Source organism: Alosa alosa, chromosome 8 (assembly GCF_017589495.1).
Source record: "Alosa alosa isolate M-15738 ecotype Scorff River chromosome 8, AALO_Geno_1.1, whole genome shotgun sequence".
Lineage (NCBI taxonomy): Eukaryota > Metazoa > Chordata > Actinopteri > Clupeiformes > Clupeidae > Alosa > Alosa alosa.
In genome coordinates this window covers 1617349-1643205 of record NC_063196.1, presented here as the reverse complement: position 1 = coordinate 1643205, position 25857 = coordinate 1617349, and the positions used below count along the sequence as shown (strand labels likewise).

Below are 25857 nucleotides of genomic sequence, written 5' to 3'. Positions count from 1 at the left end.
AATGATCATACGATGCCTCCTTGCTGCTTTGTCGCCTACATGCTTTGACCTGAGGCCCAGTCAAGGCATATTTTGGGGTCATAAAGCCAACCTACATGAATCCACCCCCCATCAAATTATCATTATGATATCACAATTATTATTGTTATGCTATTTTGTTATACATGCACTTCAAAGCAGTCAATGTTTAAAGTGCTAAGATTATTCACAAATGTTTGTGAAAACATGCACATCAGAGGACTGCTTTACTCATGTAAAATATAATTACAATAGTTTAATTGTTTTTGCATGGTTGCATGATGCTTGCATGAGAAATACTTATCAAAACAACAGCAATTATATGGGTGCCATTGTTTTGGGATGTTTCCCTCATGCAAGCATCATACACTGGTAGGCAGAAAGAATATTTACATGCTATTTTATTACATTTCATTTGAATGCCTGAATGTAAGGATTCAGGAAACACAATACCAGCTTTTGTGAATGGTAAATGGCAGATCAGATAGGCGTAAATCACTGATCTGGAGATCTTTGACAGGAAGACTAATTAAAAGCTTTTGGCCACGTTATATTCAAATTTGACTTTATTACTTAATGCTGCTCTGTTTTTATGGAAGTTGCATAAAACCACGTTGTTTCTATTCAATGTCCGTTAAATGTCTTAAACCTGGCGATGGCGGAATGTTGCCACCCGGCGTTCATGCCTGTCATCCAAATATGGTAAATATAGTGTCCAGATGAGCCCCGATTCCATTCCCTTGTCCCTCTCATACGTCTCATTCTCACTATCAATCCTGCTCTAGTCCCTCGTCTGTGTCTCTCTAGCTCAGCAGGTATACTTGATGGTGTAACGCTCACATGAGCCTGATATTTCAGAAGCGCCACTCTTGTATAGCGCAACATTATTTAAATAGACGCTGCTCCATGAAAAATGCAAAAACCAACTAAACTGACTAAACTACCTAAAAACTAAACAAGAATTATCAGTCGATATAAAGGCACTGCCTAGTATGGCATGAGGAAAAAATAACAGCAAGAATAGCTGAAATAGATAAATAGGGAAAAAGCTGCTGTCATACGTGGTGCCATCACTATGACAACAAAATGGACAATAGGCTCAGGAAATACTTTTCTGTATTATATATTTTTTATTCTAATATTTTGAGATACTGGATTTTTTTTATTTCCATGAGCTGTGAGCCAAAATCACCAAGATTAAAACCAAAAAGGCTTGTACATATGAAAGTCTCTATTTTGAACTAAATGATGAACTTTTCCACGGCATTCTAATATTTTGAGATGCACCTGTATGTGGGTCTGATTCATCCATCCATGTTGCATCTCCCTCTAAAGTAAATTGAGTACTGTGTAACATTGCAAATGTGCTGATTTCACCATCAAAATAGCCCATTGACTGAGGATACTATGAACTACTTGTTGAATTATGACAATTTATAAGAAGAGCAATAAACTTTAATTATGACAAATGATAAAAAGAATCCTCAAAATGGAGCTTGAAGGAGAAAAGTGAATTGCTGTTACCATAGCACATATCCCATGGCGAAGCTGCAAACAGTCAGAAGTCCACAGAGCCGACTTGGATAACGGTGTGGTGTTGTTCTCATCTCAATTATGATGAAGGGGAGTACTGTTGTGTGCTTGAGGAAGAAATTAATTATTAGGTAAATACAAGGATACACAGTATTTCTAATACATGCTTTTCACCTATACAAAATACTATTTTCTAATTCCTGTTGTTATATTTGTGAAAATAAATGGTCAAGTATCAACATTTTAACGAAATTAATTAAATAAACCATACTAACAAAAAACAAGCTTATTATTACAGTGTATGAAAATGCACTGTACTGTTATCACATAGGCTTTTTTTATTACAGTGCATGTTATCTGTAGGCTTGTTATTATTATTATTATTATTATTACAGTGCATGAACATGATAAGATGTTTTAGGTCTCTCTTTGTAACTGTGTGAGATTTGTTCTTGTTTATATTTGTATTTCTTATGCAACAGGTCAATGATCACTGTTTCATTGAGGTCATCAGGTGGGCACCCTCTGTCCTTGGTGTTTTGTTGATTTAGGCCCACGACACCTCCAGAGAGCTCAACAGCAACACCTGACGTCCCAGGTGTGCCGCCCTCTGCTTTTACCCCTCAATGGTCATCTTGCAGCCCAGTTGGAGTCCTTCCGTTTGATCCACAGCCTCAGGCCTTGTTCAGCAGCCTCAGGCCTTGGCTACATGACAATGATGGCGATATTTTTTCTTACCGTCTTCACACCTTTAACGACCCCTTTGAAAAAGTTATTGCATCCTCACAAAGAGGTGAAAACGGGCGAAAAAACGCTGTAGTGCATATGCCAGGCAAGTACGTAGATGTCACTGCGGCGGTGCAGATGCTTCACGATTCACTATTTTATAGAATTCTTTATTTTATACAGTCCATGCATTCTCCGAAGCAGTTGCGTGAGTAAAGCATTCCTGAGCGCCTTGGACTTGTAACCGGAAGGTTGCCGGTTCGAACCCAAATCAGTAGGAACGGCTGAAGTGCCCTAGAGCAAGCCACCTAACCCCTCACTGCTCCCCGAGCGCCGCTGTAGCAGGCAGCTCACTGCGCCGGGATTAGTGTGTGCTTCACCTCACTGTGTGTTCACTGTGTGCTGAGTGTGTTTCACTAAATCACGGATTGGGATAAATGCAGAGACCAAATTTCCCTCACGGGATCAAAAGAGTATACTGTATATTTTAAAACTAATAAAGTTCTGCACAGCACCTGTTTGTGATGTTTACTGTGTGTATGAAAACTAGTATTGCTAGGCAATGCTATAATGAGTGTCAAGTCGAGTACGGTAGCTGGGTTTAAATGTCAAAGGTTAGGGGTGGGCCTATGTCGTCATCAAAACTTCGTTTTTGCATGGTCACACGGCACGAGGAAAACAGGGTTTTCAAAAGTTCCCACCTTGAAATCAGTTTTCGAAAACCGTTGTCGTGTGCACATGGCCTCAGAGAGTGACTTGACCGCTTGCAGGAAGTCCTGTCCTTGCATCCCCATTCCTTTCAGGAGCCCAGTTGAAGTCTTAGCAACAAACCATCTACAGTACCCAACCTTTAGAGGGAACACCTTGGTACGCCAGTTGTGTTGTTCTTCCTGAGCTATTTCAGCATACTTTAAGCTTTTTTGTTCGTACTCTTCTTCAACTGCAACTCCCCATGGTACTGTTAGTTCCAGGATGTATAATATCCTATGCGAACTTGACCACAAGACTACATCTGGCCTGAGAGTAGTTGTTATCATCTCTATTGGAAAGACCAGTTTGTGGTCAAGGTCAACCTGCATTTTCCAGTCACAGGCCAGGTCAAGGATGGTCGTGTTCATTCTTAAACGATGGTTTTGGTTGATGGCAAGACCTAGTTGTGCCTCCTGGTGTAGCGGCCTTGGGACAGGCTGCTTTTGCACCTGGTCACGATGTGCCTCAACGTTGCTGGAGTTTGGCAGAGAACACGCGTCTTCTGATCTTCTGGGATCTTCTACCCACTGGTGTAGGTTTTTGGGTGATTATGAAGCTACGAGTCTACTTCTTTTCATTACCCAGAGATCTTTCCAGGTGAGCTTGCGTTGTTCCAGGTTTTCCCAGCTGGTCCTGTTTGGACTGTTGAGACTGCCTTTGTACATCTTTTTGTCTCCTCTTGGTGCTGAACCTGCTCAACCACCAGCTTTCTTCTCTGGGTGGATGAAGCCTTGTGTCACATTGGTTGACTGGCATAAAATCCAAACCCTGCCCTTCCCTGCTGAATGTGTCCAACTATATCTCCATGTCGGAGAGTGAATTTTGCTTGCTGTATGGCCTCTGATGGAGTCCATTTCCTCTCAGTTGCCAGTCTGGGAGCAGCCGCTTGTATTGCTTCATCTTGAGACTCAGTCAGTCATATCTAGCCTCACTTTGGTGCACTTGTACTTTTCAGTGAGGCTGGAGACGGGCAGTTCCAGAGTACCCCATCAATACTGCTTTGACAACGCAGGCATCCAAGCCACTTCTTAATGTAGGAATGTAGTTTCTCGACCTAAGTGATAGGGACCTCGTAGATTGTTAGAGGCCACATTGTGTATGGTGGTAAGGCCTTTGATGGCTTCATCTCTCAGTTGGTTACTCTGGTCTGCGTCCTTCAAGCTTTCATTGTATCACCATCCCAAGCTCTTGACCAGCTGCTCTGACACCATTGGAATGGGTGTTTTGCTGATGTGGAATCTCTGGTCTACAAGTTTTCCCCTGATGATGATCACCCACTTGGAAGCTTGGATGATCACTAACATTGCCATGGTGAAGGTTAATGGGGAGATGGTACATCCTGCCATTATTCCCACTTCCAATGATTGCCATGATGCTGTGTATTCTATTGTTGTTATACAAAATTGCAAATCTTGGAAGTAGTTTCTGACTAGGTCCGTGATGCTCTTTGGCACATGAGAGAAGTCAAAGGCTGTCCAGATGAGAGAATGGGGGACAGATCCCAAAGCGTTGGCTAGGTTATATAATTACCTTACCAAACATCCACTTGAACTCATTGAGTGCCAAAAACTTAATATTACGTTTTTCCTTCCCATGGAGTGCCAAAAACGTAATATTACGTTGTTAGCTTTTTTTTTTAAATTACGAAACTAGACACTCTAATACACCGTATATGTGATTTTGGGAACTCTGTGATGAATGGAAATGAAATATATGACGATCGTGAAACTCATGAAAACGCACAATCTGAATATTTTATCTGGACATTTTATCATAACTCGGTTGCCGCTTTGGGTCGAATCAGTGACGCATGCACGTCAGGTCAAAACCAGGCCATTTTCGTGGGTCTATCACTAGGTGGCAGTCTCGCCAGGTCTCGCTGATCACTTCCCGGAAAGTTTACATAAGTAAGTAATAGGCAACACTTCATATTTCATGAAAGAGTTATATCTCCATTTCTAGAAAAAAACAGCGATTTTGATGAAAACTAGCCACTGGTTAGCTTGGGATTTCTCAGGAACAGAGGCGTGTAGAAATACACGGTTTGCACCCACCGAGAGCTTAAAGTCTCACCTTTTAATCGAGCTATTGTATGTGTTCATAGCTATAACACAGAATATGCTGTGGCTGTACAAAAATCATCAACAATGGTCTAGATTGCTGGCACTCTAGGACAAAGCTCCCGAAAACAGCTTGGCATTCAATGAGTTAAATAGCATAGTATCCACTATAATTAAACTAGCAATATCTTAGCAACCATCTCAATTACCCTAGCAACAACCACCATATTATAAACCTAGCAACCAACATGATTACCCTAGCAACCAGCACAGCAACCACCTTATTTAGCATGGCAATGACTATACTTACATAGCAACTCCCTAGCAACCATCTCAATTACCCTAGCAACAACCTAGCAACCACTACAATGTCAACCTAGCAATCGCCATTGTAACCAACATGATTACCCTTGTAACCAGCATAGAAACCATTTATATATCACAGTAATCACTATGCTTACCCTAGCAACACAATAATTTAGCAACACATAACATAATGTCAACCTAGCAATCGCCATAGTAACTAACATGATTACCCTAGTAACCAACATAGCAACCACTTTATTTAGTATAGCAATCACCATGTCTAACCTAGCAACACTCTCACAACCATATCAATTATAGCAACAATCTAGCAATCAATGTCAACCTAGCAACCTCTACAGCAACCAGCATGGTTACCCTAGCAACCAACATGGCAACCACTTTATATAGCATAGTAACCACTATGATTACCCTAGTAACACCCTAGGAAACATGTCAATTACCCTATCAAGTATTTTGCAACCACTACCATAATGTCAACTTAGCAACTGCAAAAGCAACCAACATGCTTACTCTAGTAATCAGCATAGCATCCGCATTATTTAGCATACCAACCACCATGTCTACCCCTAACAACCATCTTAATTACCCTAGCAACACCTTAGCAACCACTACCATAATGTTAACCTAGCAACCACCATATCAACTAACTGAATTACCAAACAACATAGCAACCACTTTGTATAGTATAGTAACCACTATGATTACTTTCGCAACACCCTAGCAACCATTTCAATTACCCTAGCAACAACCTAGCAACCACTACCATAATGTTAACCTAGCAAACACCAAAGCAACCAACATAATTACCTGAGCAACCAGCACAGCAACCACTTCATTTAGCATAGCAACCACCATTTATACCCTAGCAACACCGTAACACATTTCTCTGTGTTTGTATTATCTGTTTTAACTATAACGATATTTTACATTGAATAGTTTTTGCATTTTCATGCACTGGTAATTTCCTAGAAGTGGGTTTTAGTTTCATGGCTACTCCTAGCCTGGAAAATCCAGACCCTGATAATCTAGAAAGATTAAGGGTCTGGCAAAGAGCAATGTAATGGCCTAACTCGAGGGACGGCAACAAGCATGCATATAAAATCTCACTGTACGCAATTGGATAACACTAGACCATGTTTACTTTGAATGATTTCGGACTTCGACGCAATGGGATAACACTACGACCAATGTGTACTGTACTCCAACGTTGCAGCGCTGTCTTCATCAGTTTAGCTGGTTCCCAGGAATGTTGGGGAAAAAGTAACGTGCATCATTGCTCTTTGCCAGAGTGTCTCGCAGAGACAATTCCATTGTGCTCTCGCGATAACTCTGGATTTCCAGGGTAGGCTACTCCATGATACGGTCAAAATACATGTTACTTGAATTTCCCCTGGGGATCAATAAAGTATATCTATCTATATATCTACTTATCATTGAAATTAGCAATTTGTGGGTCGGGTTCGGGTTGATGTTTCATGCACATTTTGTTAGGACAGGCAGGGCGGATTGGATCTCCAAAACGGATCCGTTGGGTGCGGGTCATTAAAAACGCCGACCCGTGCATGACTTGCCGGCAGGTCTGCACGTCATGGTTTATATCAGAGCTTATGAGAGAGTGTTGTAACACTTTTTGATGGCTAATGGCACGCATGGTTAAAGTTATCATGGCACAAACAGCAGTAAAGACTATATTCATAGATTAAACCAATTGTGTTTATGCTTTTTACTTTACAGCATGTGGCAATTTGATATATGGAATCATGTTAACATACATTAGATTTGCATATTGCACAACATACAAGACCCTGAAACAGCTGGATTTAATTTTTGGTGTAAACCCATCTTCATTTTCTGTCATATTAAATCTAGGGCTGTCAAAATAACTGATTAATTTCGATTAATTAATTTAAAAAAAAATAACTGATTAAAAAAATTAGTGCAGATTAATCGATTCCGTATGACCTTTGACCCCGAGCCGTTCTAGTCAGTAAAAATTAGACTGTAAAATGAAGAAAAGAGAAGAAAACGTGCTGCCTGGATCATTGATTGGAACATTTACTTTTAAAAAATGGCCTGATGGTGTTGATAAAAAAATAAAGTGTTGAAAATAAAGTCCTCATGCAAATGCAAAGAAATAATGCAAAGTCAATGCAAAGAAATAAGTGTTGACATTGAGGGGAGTGTTAATTTATTTTCATTGTGTCCCCTAGGTTATTAACCTGACTCTCGCCAGATGAATTTCGTTCCGCTTAGCTCCGCCTAGCTTCACTCACATCCATCTGGGACCTCTTCCGTTGAGAGTGATTTCTGCACCAGATTTTATGGTAAAGCCAATCAGGGACGCAGGGCGGAGTTTCATAGATGTGACATAGCGTAGAAGCGACTGTGAGACTGTTATCAGCGTCCACGGGTTGGCTTCGATGTGAGTGGTTGAAGTAGCACGTCAATAGATGACGGACAAGTGGCTTATCCAATCATATGCAAGCATTTTTTGATTAGGCCCAGCCTTCTGAAGCAACACTTTAATGGATTGATCCCAGATGGATGAGTGGAGCTAGGCGGAACGAAATTCATCTGGCGAGAGTCAGGTTACTAGGTTATATCTGTGGCCTGAAATGCCTTGTATGTGAAAAAAAAAAAATTCTTTCGAAGCACTTTTTGAATTTATTTCCTCAGCATATTAGGTCATATCATAGATTATTATGGCAATTATTTGAACAGTGAAAATAATAATAAAAGAGTCTTTGAACTTTAATGTCACTAATGCTGATTATACAATGATTCATTTGAATGTAAATATTTAAAATACTTTCTAAGCAAAAATTATATATGCGATTAATTTAGATTAATTAATCACAGAGTATGTAATTAATTAGATTATTTTTTTTAATCGATTGACAGCCCTAATTAAATCATTTTGGAGACCAATACAGTTGCTGTAATGCTGCAGCATGTGATGATTACTATTTTGCTTAATTTAGCATTAGCCTAGACGTACACCATCTATCAATACATGGGGCGAGGTGACCAATCACAGTTAAGGTCTGCCTGGCGTTACAATTTTGAAGAGATGCACATCATGGTGTAAAGTAGGGTGTAGGGCTTGGAGGAGAGTGCAAAGCTATGGTGACGATCAACCATAAAATAGGCTTCAAGGTATTCAAATTTAGTGATCAGCGTGGATGGGTGAAAAGTTTTGAATGCTGAGCTGAAACCAACAAACATCCTCACATAGGTGTTGGAGAAATCCAGATGTCTCAGATTGGAGTGTAATGGTGATTGTATCCTCTACTGGTGTATTTGAATGGTAGGCAAAGGTTGGTGTAGCATAATCTGTAACTAATCTTACTATGACGTAAGATTAAGGGCCTGTGACATAAGATTAAAATCTTCTTCATACTTACCATTCCATGATTTAGCCACTGTGGAATGAAATTATCCAAGAGTCGTGGATATATTAAGTCTCTGTCAAACAGGTAGAGGATCCAAAACATGGTCACAACAAACTATAAAAAGAAGATCCAAAATATATGTTAGTAAACTCAGTGGGATAAGGAGTGAAGACAGAGGGGGAAAAAGTACTAAAATATACTCAAATAACAGTACCAATACTTTGATGAAATATTACTCAAGTACAAGTGAAATTATCCATCTGAAAAAAGTTGGGGGGGGGGGTCATTAATTGTTAGTTCTGAGGGCCATCATTCTTTTCTTTCTTCACACACATCAACAACAGTTATACTGTAAATCAAGTATTTGCCTCCATAAATAAAATTCTGCCAAAATAAAACTGTGTGCATTGCGCTTCACACTGGGGGCATGTCCATGAGCCCTCATGTACATTACCCCAGTGTAAGGCTGTAGCTGCCTGGCTGTGTTAGCTGCTGGCTTTAGCAAGTCGAGCTAGGTAAAACCCATTGTTTTCGTTTTTTTCTTATCGTCCATACTCGGTGACCTCGAGAAATGGAGATCTATGTGAAAACTCGCACGGATTTCTCCTTTAATGTCTATTGATAAAACACATCAAATAAACTTGTAAGGGCTCCTTCAGAACGCGGACGTGGTATTTGCGTTGCGTGTCTGTTCCGTGGCTGCTGCGTTTCATATTATATGTGCATTCATACCAGAAACGTCTCTGATGTGGCGCTGCTGCGGCCATCTATACAATTTAAAACAATTAAAGCAACACCAAAGATCTTTTGCTCTGTTGCACGCACGCTATTTGTTTATCCAGCACCGGCTTTGCAAATAACGATGTCCACAGACAAGGTAGAATATGTTGCATGGTTTAATGAAAGTACGATGTATTACAACATCAGATGCAAGTCAGATTTGTAGTTTCTTATGTCTCATTCCATTGAACTACAGATCCGCTACCCGATCTGGCAAACTTACATAGTGCGGTTATAGCCAATAGAGGGCCGCAAAACGAATGTAGAAGTGGCGTTCACCCTGTTACAAGTTGATGAACCACTGAAATGATTTTGGAAACATTATTTTAAGGTACAAAAAAACTCTTTGGTGTTGCTTTAAAACATTTCTTCACTTTTACTTTTGAATGGAAACGTTTCCAACAAGCTTGCATGTCTGGTCTGGCGCTGGTCCTATTTCTAGCATGCATGGGTTTTCAGGCAGTGTGCAGGGTCTAACCTGTTAACATGGGTGCCGAAATGAAAATGGACAGGTAACGCATCTGACATGCAACAGTCTGCTGACAGCTGACACATTTGCGGCGAGGCCTAACTCGTAGAATGAACTCCATGGCTGCTGCTAAAAATGTAAAACCTTTCCCATTGTATGTCTACATGAAAGTTATTTGTGTGTCCACATTAAAGTTATTTGATCAAACAGGTGGCCATTCAGATATTTCAAACAAACAAGGGAACGTCACTTCACAATGCAAAAATGCCATTTACCCCTGTTTACATGCTAATGTGAAACCCAACGTTTTCCCAAATCTCCACTTTGGCCGGAGTTTTCAGAAATAATCGTTTTCAGTAGGGCTGTCAAAATAACTGATTAATTTCGATTAATTAATTTCAGAAAAAATAACTGAAAATTAGTATATTAAATTATATATGCGATTAATTTAGATTAATTAGATTAATTTTTTTAATCGATTGACAGCCCTAGTTTTCAGTGATAAAACGTCCGTTTTGGTGTAAAGGCCAAACCGCATAAAAAATATGTTTTCCCTACGTGTAAACGGGCTAGCCTGGAAACCAGACTCTCTGACTTCACAGAGAGTCTGGCCCAGATCCATAGGCAAACGTTTATATATGGTATATCTCGCTCCACGCAAGAAGGGTGGTCCGGTGAGATACCTCACTCATGCTATCAGAGAACCGGGGTTACGGTCGTAACCTTAAGTTCTCTTTCAAGCATTTGTTCGGTATCTCACATATGGGATATATTTACTCCCGTATTGTCGGACAAGTCAACCTCGGTGATACGTGACCTTTCCAATCATATTAACGCATTCTGCGTCCCCGCTTAATCCACACTCAGAACAACATGATCCTGGCGAGGTGCAGTAACGTCAAGTCTGTAAAACCTCATGAATGTCATTGGGGAAGACCAGCAAGCATCTGCACACACTTCCTGTATCGACACCACTTTAAATAAAGACCATGACGTGGCAATTCCCCTCGTTGAATGTGCACGTAGATCAACAGGGGATTCGAGCCAAATAGGCCAAGGTGATCGCCTCCACAATCCAGTGTGATAAACACTGCTTTGTGATAGAACTTCTTCTCTCCTTACTTAAGCCTATGTACACAGATTGTGTAGGCTATAGGCCATAGACAGTAAAAGATATGGACAGAGTCATCACGTAGACGTCAATCAAGGCGGGTGAAGCAAATTTCAACCGTTTCCTGTTGGTCGACGAGGCTTTCTGCGCAGGCTCAGGGGACGTAAATGTAACGTAGGCACGTAGTCTGACTCGTGTAACTCTTGTGATAGCTGCACCGAGAGATTGGTAGCCACTGACTTCGTTACCACCATGTCTACATTACTGTTCTAAATGTCCTAGTTGTTCGTAGATAAATGTGATTTAATATAAACAGCACTCGCCACATTCATAGCCTAGGCTACTGTCAATCCATCAAAACTTCGCTGAAATGTTGTGCTCCGATGCTTTCGTTCTTATACAGAGAATACGGTTATTTTGCTCCTGTGCAACGCTTTCACTCGCTCTGGCTGTATGCTCATTACGTCACTTTAGAATGGATTTCGGAAAAAAGTTTATTACTCAGCCGTTAAGTCAGTTACGATGTTATGACGCCACATACACAATGTTGTATTACTCCGAAAATAGAAAAAGTTCATATAAAGGCTTAAAACGCTTCAACTGTAACGTTATTTGATGTCAAAGTGGCGCCAACATTGAATGGGCTTCAATGGGATGGCTAGGTGAACTGGTCTACTATTTAGCCTCAGATCAGTCATAGTGTCTACGCTCTCCGAACGTTCGCCTGCCCCCTTGCTATAGGCCCACTTTTAAAATGTGCTACTGCTTTGTCAATGGAAAACTTCTCCTGGTCCGTAAAATGATGCCAGGATATTTCTAAAAGTTAGTGCTTTTGACCGTTCGTGCCCTGAAAGGCTTTCACATTCATATTCGGTTGCATCAGCCAAGAACGATAGAGAGCTTACACATTGAGTAACGAGTAGCCTAATGAGAAGGCTACATTTTAGCTCTACCGTAAAACCTTATAGCGGCGTGGACAAATGGAGTGACTGCTAATGTGTTTAATCTTCACCTAAATAAAGAGATTGCAGGAACGTTAACACAATCCTACAGAACACTCAAAGGGCACTTCACCAGTAGATGTGCACCATTCTTCAAATACACGTCACTTAGCATCAGACAAAGTATGTGTGGATGGAGCTCTTGCGCTTTGAATAGTCATAACATTTTCAGGTAGACCACAAGATGTCAAATTCAACCCATCATGGGCCAAGCCCAGAGGGCCAGGTGCACTGGGTGGGGGTCAAAGATTTCCCCTTGTGCTTGAGACAGTAGATCTCTGTGCAACGGTAGCGACCACGGGTGTGCGTAAAGCATCTGTGTTATCGCCGCTAAACAGTGTTTTTGAGGCCAATTCGGAGCTACCAGAATGACAGTGAAGTTTTCAAAACTGTGCAACTCACCGAGTGGTTAGTGGTGTTCGTTGATGTTCCAAAACAAGTAGCGTAGCGAAATACAGTTTCTGTCGTGTTTTATTTGGCATTTTGTAAAATCCCATTGATTTCTGTTGGAAGACTCATTGCACGTTGATATTACTGCGCCACTGTCTATGCTTCAGGTTCAACGAACACCACTAACCACTTGGTGAGTTGCACAGTTTTGAAAAGAACCGTTAAGAGTTGTTTTAGGACATGTTTGAGTATGCCTGTTGGCAGCCACTCTGAGTAGTCAAAGGCGATTCAAAACGAGTCAGAAGTCGAGACAGGACCAATCGTCAAAATTTCGGTGTCCACCACTCTAGTTCATCCAAAACAAACCAGAAAAGGGACTCAAAGTGCTAAATACCGGAATTTTCCTTTAAAGTGACAGTGCACCATTTATAAATGCGTTAAACAGCATTAAATTAGCAGTATGTTTTATGCAATTAATATTTTAAAACAAAATTGCTTTGTCATTGTAATCATTTAAATTATATAAAACATTTTTATGAAAAAATGTATCTATATGCAGTATCAATGAGCGGAGGTGGAAAGTAACAAAATACATTTACTCACGCTACTGTATTGAGTTAGCCTAACAAATCTAGACACACCCTAGCGGCAGCAAATTACATTTGCTAGTCTAGCATCTCTCCGTTGGCTTGTGAGCTTGAAAAATTAAACTTCTATCAGGCCAATAAAATGGAGAGTCTTTAAAATAGAGCCTTTAGGCGGGCTTAACATAATGATTGATGGCAGAGTTGCAACAGTTTGGCTTGAATTCCCTGCTACTTGAAAACAAAGAAGATGGATGTTGTTGGCGAACAGTGTGACACGAGTTAAGCTTTTTTTAAGTTGGCAAAAGTTTGAACTAGCCAACTAGCTCCGCTGGTGGGAAAACGCATGGGACTCATAGCGCTATCCTATTTCGTGCAGAGGGAATTTGAAAGACAACCAATTATCCCGCCCCTCGGACTGAGCACTGCATCCGGTGAGTGCCCAGACCCTACATTTTAATGTGGGTCTGGCTTATTGAGTAGTTTTGTTGTGTATTTTGTGTTTTTCAATTAGTTTTTAAAATCGGTAATTTAAAATGTACTTGATTACGTTTTGAGTGCAGTATTGTATTTCGCTACATTTCCAATACCATGTGAAAAAGTAAAAAAAAAAAAGTGAGTAACAAAACAAAAAAAAACTAACGAAAACCGAAAGGAAGGAGAAAAAAATTGCACCCAAAACCACTACAGTGACTGTTTCAGCAGCAATGAATTATCAGCATTTAGGCTGCTACCAGGCGCCACATCTTACAAGATCAAGGTGGATCAGGCGAGCAATGACGGTTCAGAGATTGTTTCAGTAAAAATGCTAGCTGAAACATCGAATTCTGCTGCCCAAAACGACGAAAATCCTTGGCCACGTTTGAAAGACTGAAGAAGAACAGGCCAGCGAACCCTTCTTTTTCGGTGAGCTATTTTCTTGGCAGTTTGCAAACGGAGTGTATTACCACCATCTGCTGGACTGAGGTGTAATGGCAAGTGTACCCTGTAGCCTTGTTCTGGCCGACGGGTGAATAAGGTGAATTGGCTGCATCCCAAAGCTCGAGAACGTCCTTATGTACTGCATTATGGCTTGGTATGCCAACTGCACTGTGGCGGACAGAAAGAACCTGCAGAGGGCCATTAAGACAGCACAACACATCACTGGCAGTCCCCTACCCTCGCTCGAAGAAAATGTAGGGTCTGGGCACTCACCGTTCGCAGTGCTCAGTCCGAGGGGCGGGATAATCGGTTGTCTTTCAAATCGCCAGCATGTGGTGTCTCCGGAGAGCTAGGGCAATCACTGCCGACCCCTCACACCCAGGACAGCACCTGTTCAACTTACTGCCCTCTGGCAGGAGGTACAGGTGCCTCAAGAGCAGGACAAATAGACTTAAAAACAGTTTCTTTCCCTGGGCCATCAGGTCCCTGAACTCAAAGTTTGTGTGCACTATGTACATTATGCTTATTTCTCCTTTTATTCTTTGCTTTAATACATTCATCTATTCCTGTACTGTTTTCTTTTTAATATTTATTATGCACTGGCCGAAGAAGCACTGCAATTTCATTGTATACTGATATGCAATGACAATAAATATTCTATTCTATTTCCATGACTGCAGTGTCACTGGATCAAAACAAACGTGGCATCGACAGCATTGCATATAGACGTGTGGCATCATTTCTACCTCATAAATTGTTTTTAAATGTAGGAGGATATAGCCGTTTCAACGTGTTTTACCAGCTTAGCACTTAGCACCACGTGGCACTGATCCTTAACCATTTAAGGTATTCTGTGCAACACACTTAAATAAATCCCTTACTTAAAGGAACACGCCACCCAATGTCAGTAGTAATATATGTTCTTACCTTAACTTTCAAGAGTTGAGTCATACCTCTCCCGTGTCGGTACTGTACGTGCACTCAAACGCTCTGGTGCGCGGCGCGAATGTGTTAGCACGTTGCTATGCTAGCGGGCTCAGACGTAGCCATTAGGGAGGAAGATAGCAGTAATCCAAAACATCCACGTTTTCCCAACTTAAATACAGTTGCAAGAGTAGTTGATAAAAATGTGTAAGGTCACACAACATGAAATGTGGCGATTTTTTTGTGGCGAATTTGGAGAGTGATCATGTGTCTAATGTAGTCTGGAAAATCCAGACCCTGATAATCTAGAAAGATTAAGGGTCTGGCAAAGAGCAATGTAATGGACCAACTCGAGGGGCGGCAACAAGCATGCATTTAAAAATCTCACTGCACCCAATTGGATAACACTAGACCATGTTTACTCTGAATGATTTCGGACTTCGACGCAATCGAATAACACTACGACCAATGTGTACTGTCCTCCAACGTTGCAGCGCTATCTTCATCAGTTTAGCTGGTTCCCCGGAATGTTGGGGGAAAAGTAACGTGCATCATTGCTATTTGCCAGAGTGTCTTGCAGAGACAATTCCATTGTGCTCTCGTGAGAACTCTGGATTTCCAGGGTATGTCTAATGCACATTTTGACAGTTTTATAGTGGAAAAGGCACCCCTTGTATAGAATGACCCTTTTCCTTCATTGGACCTCTTTTGAGGTACTGACCACTGCAGAACACCCCACAAGAGCTGCAGTTTTGAAGACGCTCTGACCCAGTCTCTAGGTCTTTTTCATACTCTTCACCATCCCGAAGCCCAAAACTAAAGTAGAGCCATGCTGTCAATGCATCTAACAATGTGGAAGATCCAATAGCCAGAATTATCCATCGAAATAAATCACTTTGACTGATACAACCATGCAGCTGTAGTGGAATACTGCATAGTAGCTTAGTCGAGCAGGCAACCTTGATTAGGGGGAGGGACGAGCTGATTGCTTGTTAGACTGAGGCTATTTAAGCCAGCCTCGGTCCTCCACTTGCAGCACCTTTTCCCTCTATGGCGCTCTAGCGCAAACGCATTCACAGTGGTGAATGGCAGTCCCACTCGGTGTGCATCTACTGACATTAGAGCTCACTGAATTCACTATGACTCCTTGGCAGCCTCCACACTTCCACATTTTGTATGGGTAGATATTGACGGCGCAGCTGGTTGCTGTTTTGCCCGTGTGTAACGTTGTCTAATTGTTTGCTTTTGTCTATGTTGGATTCCTCCCTCGTGAGGCTGTGATTGTAACCCAACTGTAGCGCATGTATGTGATTGTACCCACGAAACACCTGAGTGATTGCATGTGTTGCGAGGTTTCCTAGTGGTGAGTAGTTGACACTCCATCCTTTTCCTCACAGGCAGCGCTGCTTCTCCTGGAGCCTTGGCTCAATCCCTAGCTGCTAGACTGCTAGTTGTGTTGTAGCTGTAGCTATTTTATGTGTCGGTTGTACTGATCTGTTTTAATAATAAATTATTATATTAATGATTTGTTCCCACAGCTGCTTCCAGACTACGTTTATTCCAAATTAATAAATGGTAGAACGAATAATTTCCGTCTCTGGTCTGCTTGTTTCTTCTTTTTATGTAACTGAAATGGTATGGTTTGAGTTTATATAAACACCCGTGCCATTTGGTTACACAGCTATAGTGTTTGCTGCATGGATGCATGCAGCAAACATGCTACCATGGTCCACATCTTATACGACTTATCGGATGGCGCAAAAAGGCGGTTCTTATGTATCTTAATCAGTCATGGGTGTGTTTTGGGCGTAAAAGCCTTTAAACCAATGAAAATGACATCTGTCATTCCCTTTAACAGCCAGCAGCGCAACTTCAAACAGTGCATCCATATTTTGATAGTCAGCGGTGCATTTGAAGGAATCTGCTTGCATGCGAGACCGTATGTCAAGTCAAGTCAGTTTTATTTAGTATAGCGTATAGTATGGTCTACTAAACTATGCTTTACTAAAACCTAGCTGAGTATAGCCTACACACATCTGCACTCGTCTATTATTTGAACTCATTCGCAAAGTGAAACTAACTTCACTGTGGTGTCAATGACAAAACAGTTACACACAGTCAATTACTTTCACTATTGACTGACAATGGGTTACCATCGAAAACACAGCCTGAAAAAAGCAACACTTAATCTCAATAATGTTCTAATGACTGAATAAAAAACCTGGTTAGTACATGTATGTCATTCATTTTGAAACCGATCGGGAGGAATAATGTCTGAAGAGTGTGATTTACTCACCATACCAACAGGAAATGCCAGCACAGCCATTAACCAGTCCCTAAGACCAATTAATTTCCTGCGCTGCCTCTCCTGCTCTTGGCATATAGCGCCTTTTGTCAACAGGCTGGTCAAGTCTGTCAGCACCCCCACACCGAAAAATACTGTTTGGATTACCTAAGGAGAAGGACCATAGTAAACATCAGGGTCTGTAACATTGTGTGCATGTTTAAATGTTAGAGGGTGTATTACATGGACTCAAATTATACAGTAGTCGGGTAACTTAACAGCATTTGTTTTGACCATGATCCATGATTCTGATAGGCACCACTTCACTGGGGATTTTGTGGGCATTATTTGTTAGTTATTTACTGATTTTCTAGCAAATAACACATGTGATTAGAACACTGAGTTTCCACAGTGCATTCAGAACCTCTCATTATACCTGTACACCTTAAAAACATGGTCAGACTACTTAGGGTAGTAATGTCAGGATTTTGTTAATTAGTCTGTGCATTTCTACCCCCCTGTTCCTCTGTCCTTTGTCGCTTCGTCTCTCTGTTCATCCTGTCCGAGTCTTGTCTGTAGTAAGCTTGTAAATTTGTAAGTTTATCACAATAAAGTGTGTTTGTCTGAACATCTGCCTGTGGGGTATTCCAGAAAGCAGGTTTACTGGCTTAACTGGGTATGTTAACCCAGAGTTACCGGTAAACCTGGGATTTCAGTTCCAGAACGCTCAAATATGATCAGGCAATGTAAGTAACTATGGTAACATAGGCTCTGAACTTAACCTGGTAGGGGGTAGGTTTTGTTCAGGTTATGTTCAATTATGTTCGGTTATTTCAGTGCATGTTCAACCAGGCCGCTATTTTTACACTTGTCACACAATGACGTTTCATTTTGAAGAAGGTCCGATTGACAAAGAAGCACAAAATCATGTAATATTTATCCGTGGAATTAGCCGTGAGAGGGCGAAGACCACGACATCACATGATAGCCCATCCTTTCTTTTCCAAACGAGTTTTTCAAGAGCGCTATAGTTTTCCCGCTGAATCCTAAATTTGGCTAGGCTACTTGAAAAGCATTCTCGACTCCATCCCTTATTAGGCTACGCATGGATTTAAATAGAATAAAATAAATCTTAGCTAGCCAACACCATAGGACATTTACCTTTGGCTCACCAGACATCGGATGGGCAAAAAACATCTCAGACACACTGAAGACATAATTACAGTGCAGTAGGCTACAAAAAGAGAGAAAACATATAAAAAATTAATAAACTAGATGTACCGCAGAGCGGTACAAAATATGACCGCCGCCCAGTCCAGCACATTTTTTCCACAAAAATAAATCACGCTGAAAGGACTATATGATTCTAACTGTCTCACTAAATTGCATTATCCACACTCAATTCTCACTGGTATCTGCTAGACAACAAGTACCAAAACATGATTAGTTCATAGATTTCACATGTAAAATTCATTTTATACAACCCTACCTCCATCTTGCCTGTTCATAATTCTGAGAAATTCTTGAATTGTGTGCATGTGTGCATGTACATGTTTATGTTGTGTGTGTGTGTGTGTGTGTGTGTGTGTGTGCGTGCGTGCTTGTGTGTGTGCCTGCGTATGTGCCTGTGCATGCAAGCGTACATATGTCTACTGTGTGAGTAAGTGTCATACGTATGATTACTGTGAATGTAGGTGTGTGTGTGTGTGTGTGTGTGTATCTGTTTGTGCACATGAAATGGGTTAACATGACCCCTGGAGGCAAACATACAGAAAAAAATGGTCATCCTAGTCCCTACAGTTCTCAAGATATTCACAGAGAACTGTGTCTGCCCTACCCTCATTTCGGGGTTACATGCCCACCAAGTTTCGTGTACCCCGGTCTTTCAGTGACCCGGGAATCCTTGTTGGTGTACGTCACTAAATGTACACATACATTATTTTATTGTAAGGCCCCCCATCAACGAAAGTACACAAAACTTGGCATGCATTCGGAGGGTGTCATAATGATCCTACACTTTTAATTTCGGGCAGTTTTGACTATGTTAGGTCACAGATACCTGCGATTACAACACCTCATTTTTACTTTTTTGTGTTTAACTAGGTGGCGCTATACATGAAATGAGTGGTTATGGAATGGGTTGACATGGCCCTTTGAGATCAACATACAAAAAAAAATGGTCCTCCTAAACCCTACGGTTCTCGAGATATTCACAGAAAACTGTGTCTGCCCTACCCTCCTTTCGGGGTGTCCAGTCCAGCGGGGGGGCTACAGATCAAAACGAAAAGCGATGGTTCCATGCTATCCATGTGGGGTTACATGCCCACCAAGTTTCGTGTACCCCGGTCTTTCAGTGTCCCGGGAATCATTGACGGAAATTTGGGCATGCGAAAAAGAAAAAAAAAATAAATAAATAAAAAAATAAATAAATAAATCTGACTAAACCTATATGACCGCCGCTTCACTGCGCGGCGGTCATAATAAGTTATATTGACTACATAACAGCTCAGCCAGGTATTCGTGTTGTCACTAGTTTGGTTAAGAATGCCGATGGTATTTGGGATAAAATATTTTTTCAATAGGCTACACTTTTTGCCTCTCCAAATACTTGAAATTATGTGCATCGATGATCGCACTCCGACTGTGAGTTTTTGTAAGGTTAGTAGGCTATTGGAGACGCAGAGCATATCGGCAAGCTGTCGGTCAGTGCGTAAAGTTTGCCTTGCGCTAAAGCAGTTCCTGCGCAACTTCATTCGTTTTCCTGGACACAAACCGACGAGGATCATTAGAGTGTAATTTCAACAACTGGCAGGTCAGCATAACTTAGCCTATAAAATTTTCCAAATGTGCACCGAAATGTGTCCAATAGGCTACCCATGCCTTCCGACATTCTTCACCCTTCCGATGATGGAGGCGCAAAAGTTTAACTTGGCCCACCGCTGCAGAACCCGCGTTAAAATAGAAAATTACATTTGGGATTCTCCAAGAATTCTATGGCCCACTCAATCTGTGACAAGGTAGGCTAGTTTAAGAAAGCTGATGGAAAGAAAGCTGATGTAAAGCAGTCAATACAATAGCCTATGTGATGTCCACTGAATTATTTAATTGTGCTTTTGACATTAAATAGGCTATCCTAAACGTAGGCCTACGCATTTCAGTGGTCAGTTAGGCTATTCTCTCCCAAGCAAGGTCTCGGACGCAGACGCTTAAGTAGCCTATTGCTCTTTTTTTGTTATTACAGTTCTCTCCTCCTCGTAAGCCTCGACTACTCCGCCTCTGAAAAATACGGTGCTCTTTGTTTCGCCGGTTTCACTCATGGTTTCGACTCTCAATAGATGATGCCTTTATAAGTTCGCCATGAACGCGCACAACTCTAGTTTATCTAACACAGGGTTGATTGAACTAACTGGTAACCGGTGTTTTGGAACCGACAGCTCGGGTTTAGTCGCCACAGGTTCAGACAACCCAGAGGTTTTATCTCAGTGTTTGTTAAACCTCCTTTCTGGAATACCCCTCTGGAAGAGTCTTGCGCTTGGGTCCTCTTGCCGAGAAACCTGACAAGTAATGGCCTCCTTACACCAAACAACTTTGACAAGAAAAAAAGCTGTTGAGTTGGAGTGCTGCCTGGAACAATATGTCTTTGTTATTGAGTTGGTGCTCTTAGGTTGAGGGCTTGATCAAATGCAAAAGTTAGAAGATACCTAGGCAATCAACTGGTGAAATAGTTAAAATGCCTTTATTTTAATGGCAGATCATGATTAAAAAAACACTTCACACTCAAAAGCCTTTGTCAGGAAGTGAACAATCTCTGAGACAAGTCTGTTTTAAGTCCGGCGCAGCCTAGCGACCCACTACTTGCCCCATGACAACTCCTAATCCCCATGGACAATTCATTCCCTACACTGGACTATTTGAATTTTCTGACACTAAATAGGATTAATGCATCATCATACTGGATATGTAACATATATCTCAGGTGGCTTTAAACACCTTGTTCTATTCTCTACACCTAACTATCCTATTCATTTATCATGTATACAGACCTTACTGCTCTGTAACTGACCCTAGGCAGATGGGTCAGGCCCTTGACTCATGGATCTGCTCAAGGTTTCTTCCTTTATGTATCTCCAATTCTAGGGAGTTTTTTCTCACCCCTGTTACTCATCAATATTGAAACATCAATATGAGTGGGTGAACAGGTGTGAAACATTGGATCATCAATTAACCAATGGCAAACAAAGGTAGCCACAATCAGATAAAACATACTGTAGGTGGCCAACAGGGGGCCTCAAATCCACCCAGCAAAGTAAGAGTCCATGAGGTATAGACAAACATAAACATGTACATCACACATACAATAAGCTTTTTTCAAGTCTTTAGGAAATGGCAGTATTCTACATCTTCATTGAGACCTGGGTAAAGGGTTGCTTTTAATTTAAAAATCCCAAAACACTCTTGTTGATTCAGTTGCTTTAATCTATTTCCTCCCCTTACAGTTTGTGGAATGTGATCAATTCCAATTGCCTAGGATTGAAGGGTCACTATTATGTTTGTCCTTAAAATGACGAGCCATTGGGTAATTGTCATTTTTATTTTTTATGGCATACTTATGCTCTGAGACTCTATCCTGTAGTTGCCGTTTAGTCCTGCCAACGTAAAACACATTACAGAGTGGACATTTTAACTTGTAAATAACAAAAATCGTTTTACAGTTAATAAAATGTTGTATTTCATATGATTTGTCTCCATGTGTATCATGAAACTTTTTCCATTTCACCACATTAGAGCAGTGATTACACTGACCACACTTGAAACTGCCACAGGGTCTAACTGACAGCCAAATGTTTCTTGAAGGTGCTGGCAAGTAGCTGTGAACAAGTTTATAATTCAAAGTAGGTGAATGTTTAAAGCTAAATATGGGGGGTTCCAAAAATGTTTTCTCAAAAAGACATTGCATTGTAGTAGACTCCAGTTTTTCCTGATAATGTTCTTAAGTGGTGTGCTTCTGTACTAAATTTAGTGGAAAAGAAAACCCTTTCAGAGCACTGTCTAGAACTCCCACTTTCTAAAAGGGACTGCTGTTCTAGATTTTTTGCTTTATTCTTAGCACTTTGGAGGACTGCCTTCTTGTAACCTCTGAACAAATGTTTTTCCATCTCTGTAGCCTTTGTATCAAAATCATTTATTTCAAATTTTCAAATCCTTCTAATGGCGGCCTTACATTGTACGATTTTTGTCTGTTTTCACAGTCGGCAACAAAATTTCCAAAGTCGGACAGAAATCATGGGAGTTGTACTGGAATCGTGGCGCGCTCCCGTCAACTAGATCGTTAAGTGTAAGGTGCCAATCTTAGCGGTTTTAAGTCAGTCGGAGTCTGCCTTTTGCCGTTACGACAATATCAAACATTCACATCGTGTGAGCACATAGACTGTTGATGCTTTTTAGGTTTTACATGGGAGACCAATGGGTTTTATTAGTAAGTCGTGTTGAAGAAATCCCACACACTGTCCTTTACGCATGCAAAATGGCATTTACAAACGGAAGTTCAGGAGGAGCGTTTTTGGAACGGAATTTTTGGCAGAGAACCCATCATGACTGTCAAGGGGGGTGGGTCTGGTCCGCCAGAAACCATTGTTGAGCCTTTTGGTGTCATGGGCCTAATTCAATGAAACACCCATGAAGGAACATACCTGCTTGATAACCCCAGTGAAATGCTCCTGAAGGCTGTTCTGTTGGTGATGTTATTTGCCCACAAAGGTTGATTTCTTAGTGATGTTTTTGGATAGTAAATAGGCTTGATTGTTGATTGGCAGCTATGTAAAATCCCCTACTAGGAATTTAACATCTTTCCAGTGTATATTTGAAATTACTGGAATTCGTAGCCTCTAGAATAATTTAACACAAATACAACTAATATTATTTTCTCCAGAGACAATTTCAAAAGTGATGTTTTATGACATAGACATTATGGATCTATTGTGATTAATTATTTTATAACATATCATATTTAGGAGGATTAGGGTTAGGTGTATGGTTAGGGTTAGGTTTAGAGTTAGGATTAAGGTTAGAGTTCATGTGTCATGACAGTATCATGTCACTATTATGTCGATACTGTCAAGTAAAGTGTTACCCAAATCTTTTCTGCAAGTGCACAGACTTTTGCACCACCTTAGGGATGAGAGGTGTCTCATATGTATTGTGTGTGTGTGTATCAGGATTTGTAACTGTAAAAATGATTTGTGATTTAACAACAAAATAACACAAACGATTTTAAGTATTACTCATATGTCCTTCACTTACAAATATATTCCACAGGTACTAAACCTTCCACAGATAATGTCTTTCAATTACGAAGCTATTCTGCCATTACGAATCTCTGCTTGTACAAAAATTTTCTACAAGTATATGAATACTTTTGAGACGATTCTGGCACTTCCTGTTGAATAGCCAATGGCGATGCTCAGGTTTGGCTAGCCAATCAGGAATCTAAGTTCACTCAGGGAGCATTGGTTTCACCCAAACTCAGGCTTTGGCGTAAGACAGCTGATACACAGGAGCTGCTGCTCTGTCGCCCATTGCTAAGAGGACAAAGAAAGGATTTTTTCTCCTTTAAAGTGTCTGGGAGTTTTTTCTCCTTCCTCTTTCGCCTTCCTCTTCCTCTGAGTGCCAGCATATTCAAGCCCTTTCCTAGCTGACCTTGGAGCCCCTGCACCAGCGTGTAGCTCTGCTCTGTTACTCTCCTAGCTGACCAAGGATTGGAAGCAGCTACATAAGCGTGTACTGTAGCTCTGCTCTGTTCCTTGGAATCCATTCTAATAATGTGTTGCTGCTCACCATTTCTCTTGACATTAGCTACAGTATTTAAGTTATTCCTGGCTTTCTCCATTGCACTTATTGCTAAATTGGCACATATTGCTATCCCTGGTTTACTCAAACTCAATTATCACAACTCTATGTAAATATATGCACCATCCAGGGGTGTAAGGCCTGTATCATCAAAGCTTGTTGTAAGCAACAGCCTACAACCACTAGACTATGTCTCCATTGCAGGGCTGCCAACTTTTCAAAAAACCTTGGACTAATTTAGTGTGCCTAATCCTGTGAACATTTCAGATGCAACACCATTGCCAAACGCACATGGCAGCAGGTGAAAATGATACACAAAAACATTATTCAGAATAGTAGGTTTATATAGTTATAGATTGCATTAATATTTCTTAATTATGAAAACATGTAGGCCTAGCTTATAGCCTTCACTTGGCCTCTGTTTTACAGCTAACAAGAAACAGGTGCCTTCGAACACTAGGCCTACTGTAGGAGGAAAGGCACCAGAGTGTTTTACAGTAGCAGAGGAGTTGGCCATCGCAGAAATAATAGTGGAAGGCCGATTATGGAGGGGTTGAGGGAGGCATTGGTCCGGATTCTGGTGCTGTGGAAATGTGTAGCCTTTATGTGCAGGGTACAGTAGGCTAATATGACATTCAATTCAACAAGTTTGTTAAAATGGTGATTTTTATTTATTAGGCCTACAGTAGGCTATGTCCGATTTATTTTAGGCTATTCTTGCTCAGATGTTCAGCATACTGTAGGCCTATGTCCGATTTATTTTCGGGACATACAGTATTCTTGCATCACCGATTGAATACATGAATGTCCACGTACGGGCATTGCTATGACACGTCTTCCTAGATCATCTGACAAAGATAACGAATTCCCTCGGCTGACAATCTATATCTTCATAGAGAATATCGTCCGGGTAGGCTATATATATTTTCTGGCGGTCTCTAAAACCCCTCGCCCTGCGAAGAGAGTCCCTCACGATTTGCGCTCCAATGTCGTATGGATCATCCAGGTACGCCGACATGTCTCGGGAGAAATTGTTAGTGGAGGGGTGGTACTTATAAAGGGTGTGGTTAACGGAAACCTCGGGTTAACCAAGAACATAACCTGGTCGGAGCAGGTTTGAGATGCAGCGTAAATTGCCATGGCAGCATACCTCGGTTAAAACCTATCCACCTTTCGTAGTACGGGTTAATCGGGAAGTTATGCCACACGTGATCAAGTTACTCTCGAAGTTACCCAGATAAGCCAGAAACCCCGCTTCGTAGTACAGGCCCCTGGTGTACAATAGCGATTTTAGACAATGCGCCTCCCTAGGTTGTTAATTGCCACACCCCTGGGCGCATTGTTTAAAAAATAAACGTGCAAAATACCGAATTAAACTTTGCGCGGGTGGAAAACAAGTTTCGTAGAGTCATCTGGCCGTTTTTGCAAAGCCCTGTGTGCGCAATCCACTATGGTGTATCTTCCAAGGACAGCACTTCTTTCAAAAGTCCCAAAACAAAAGTTCTTTTCTCCATGCTCTTTTCAGTCCCTTCCTTCAATCCTGCAATCCTCACATTCTGTCTCTGGATTGTCCCTCACAACCTGTACATTTATCTGCAAGATAATTAACTTTTATAGATAATTGTTTTACCTCTGACTGGAGCTTGGCTGTAGTATGGTTTGTGAGGCCGCATGTTCTAGATAAGTGATAGTTGAGCTAACGTTGAGCACTCAAGTTCATGCACTTTCGCGAAAGTGCCAG

The 25857-nt window shown here is 41.1% G+C and overlaps 1 protein-coding gene across 2 annotated transcripts in view; it reads right to left on the bottom strand.

The window, feature by feature from the left end:
- aig1 (androgen-induced 1 (H. sapiens)) overlaps positions 1-25857 on the bottom strand; it is a 117252-nt gene that overhangs the window by 17404 nt on the left and 73991 nt on the right. Inside the window, exons 2-4 of one of the 2 annotated variants that reach the window (XM_048250358.1) lie at positions 17283-17438; positions 8819-8920; positions 1543-1658 (exon numbers count right to left, since the gene is read on the bottom strand). In XM_048250358.1, coding sequence (XP_048106315.1) covers positions 1543-1658; positions 8819-8920; positions 17283-17438 — 374 coding nt within the window. The remainder of the gene's footprint in view (positions 1-1542; positions 1659-8818; positions 8921-17282; positions 17439-25857) is intronic. The other variant, XM_048250359.1, reaches the window with a different exon arrangement.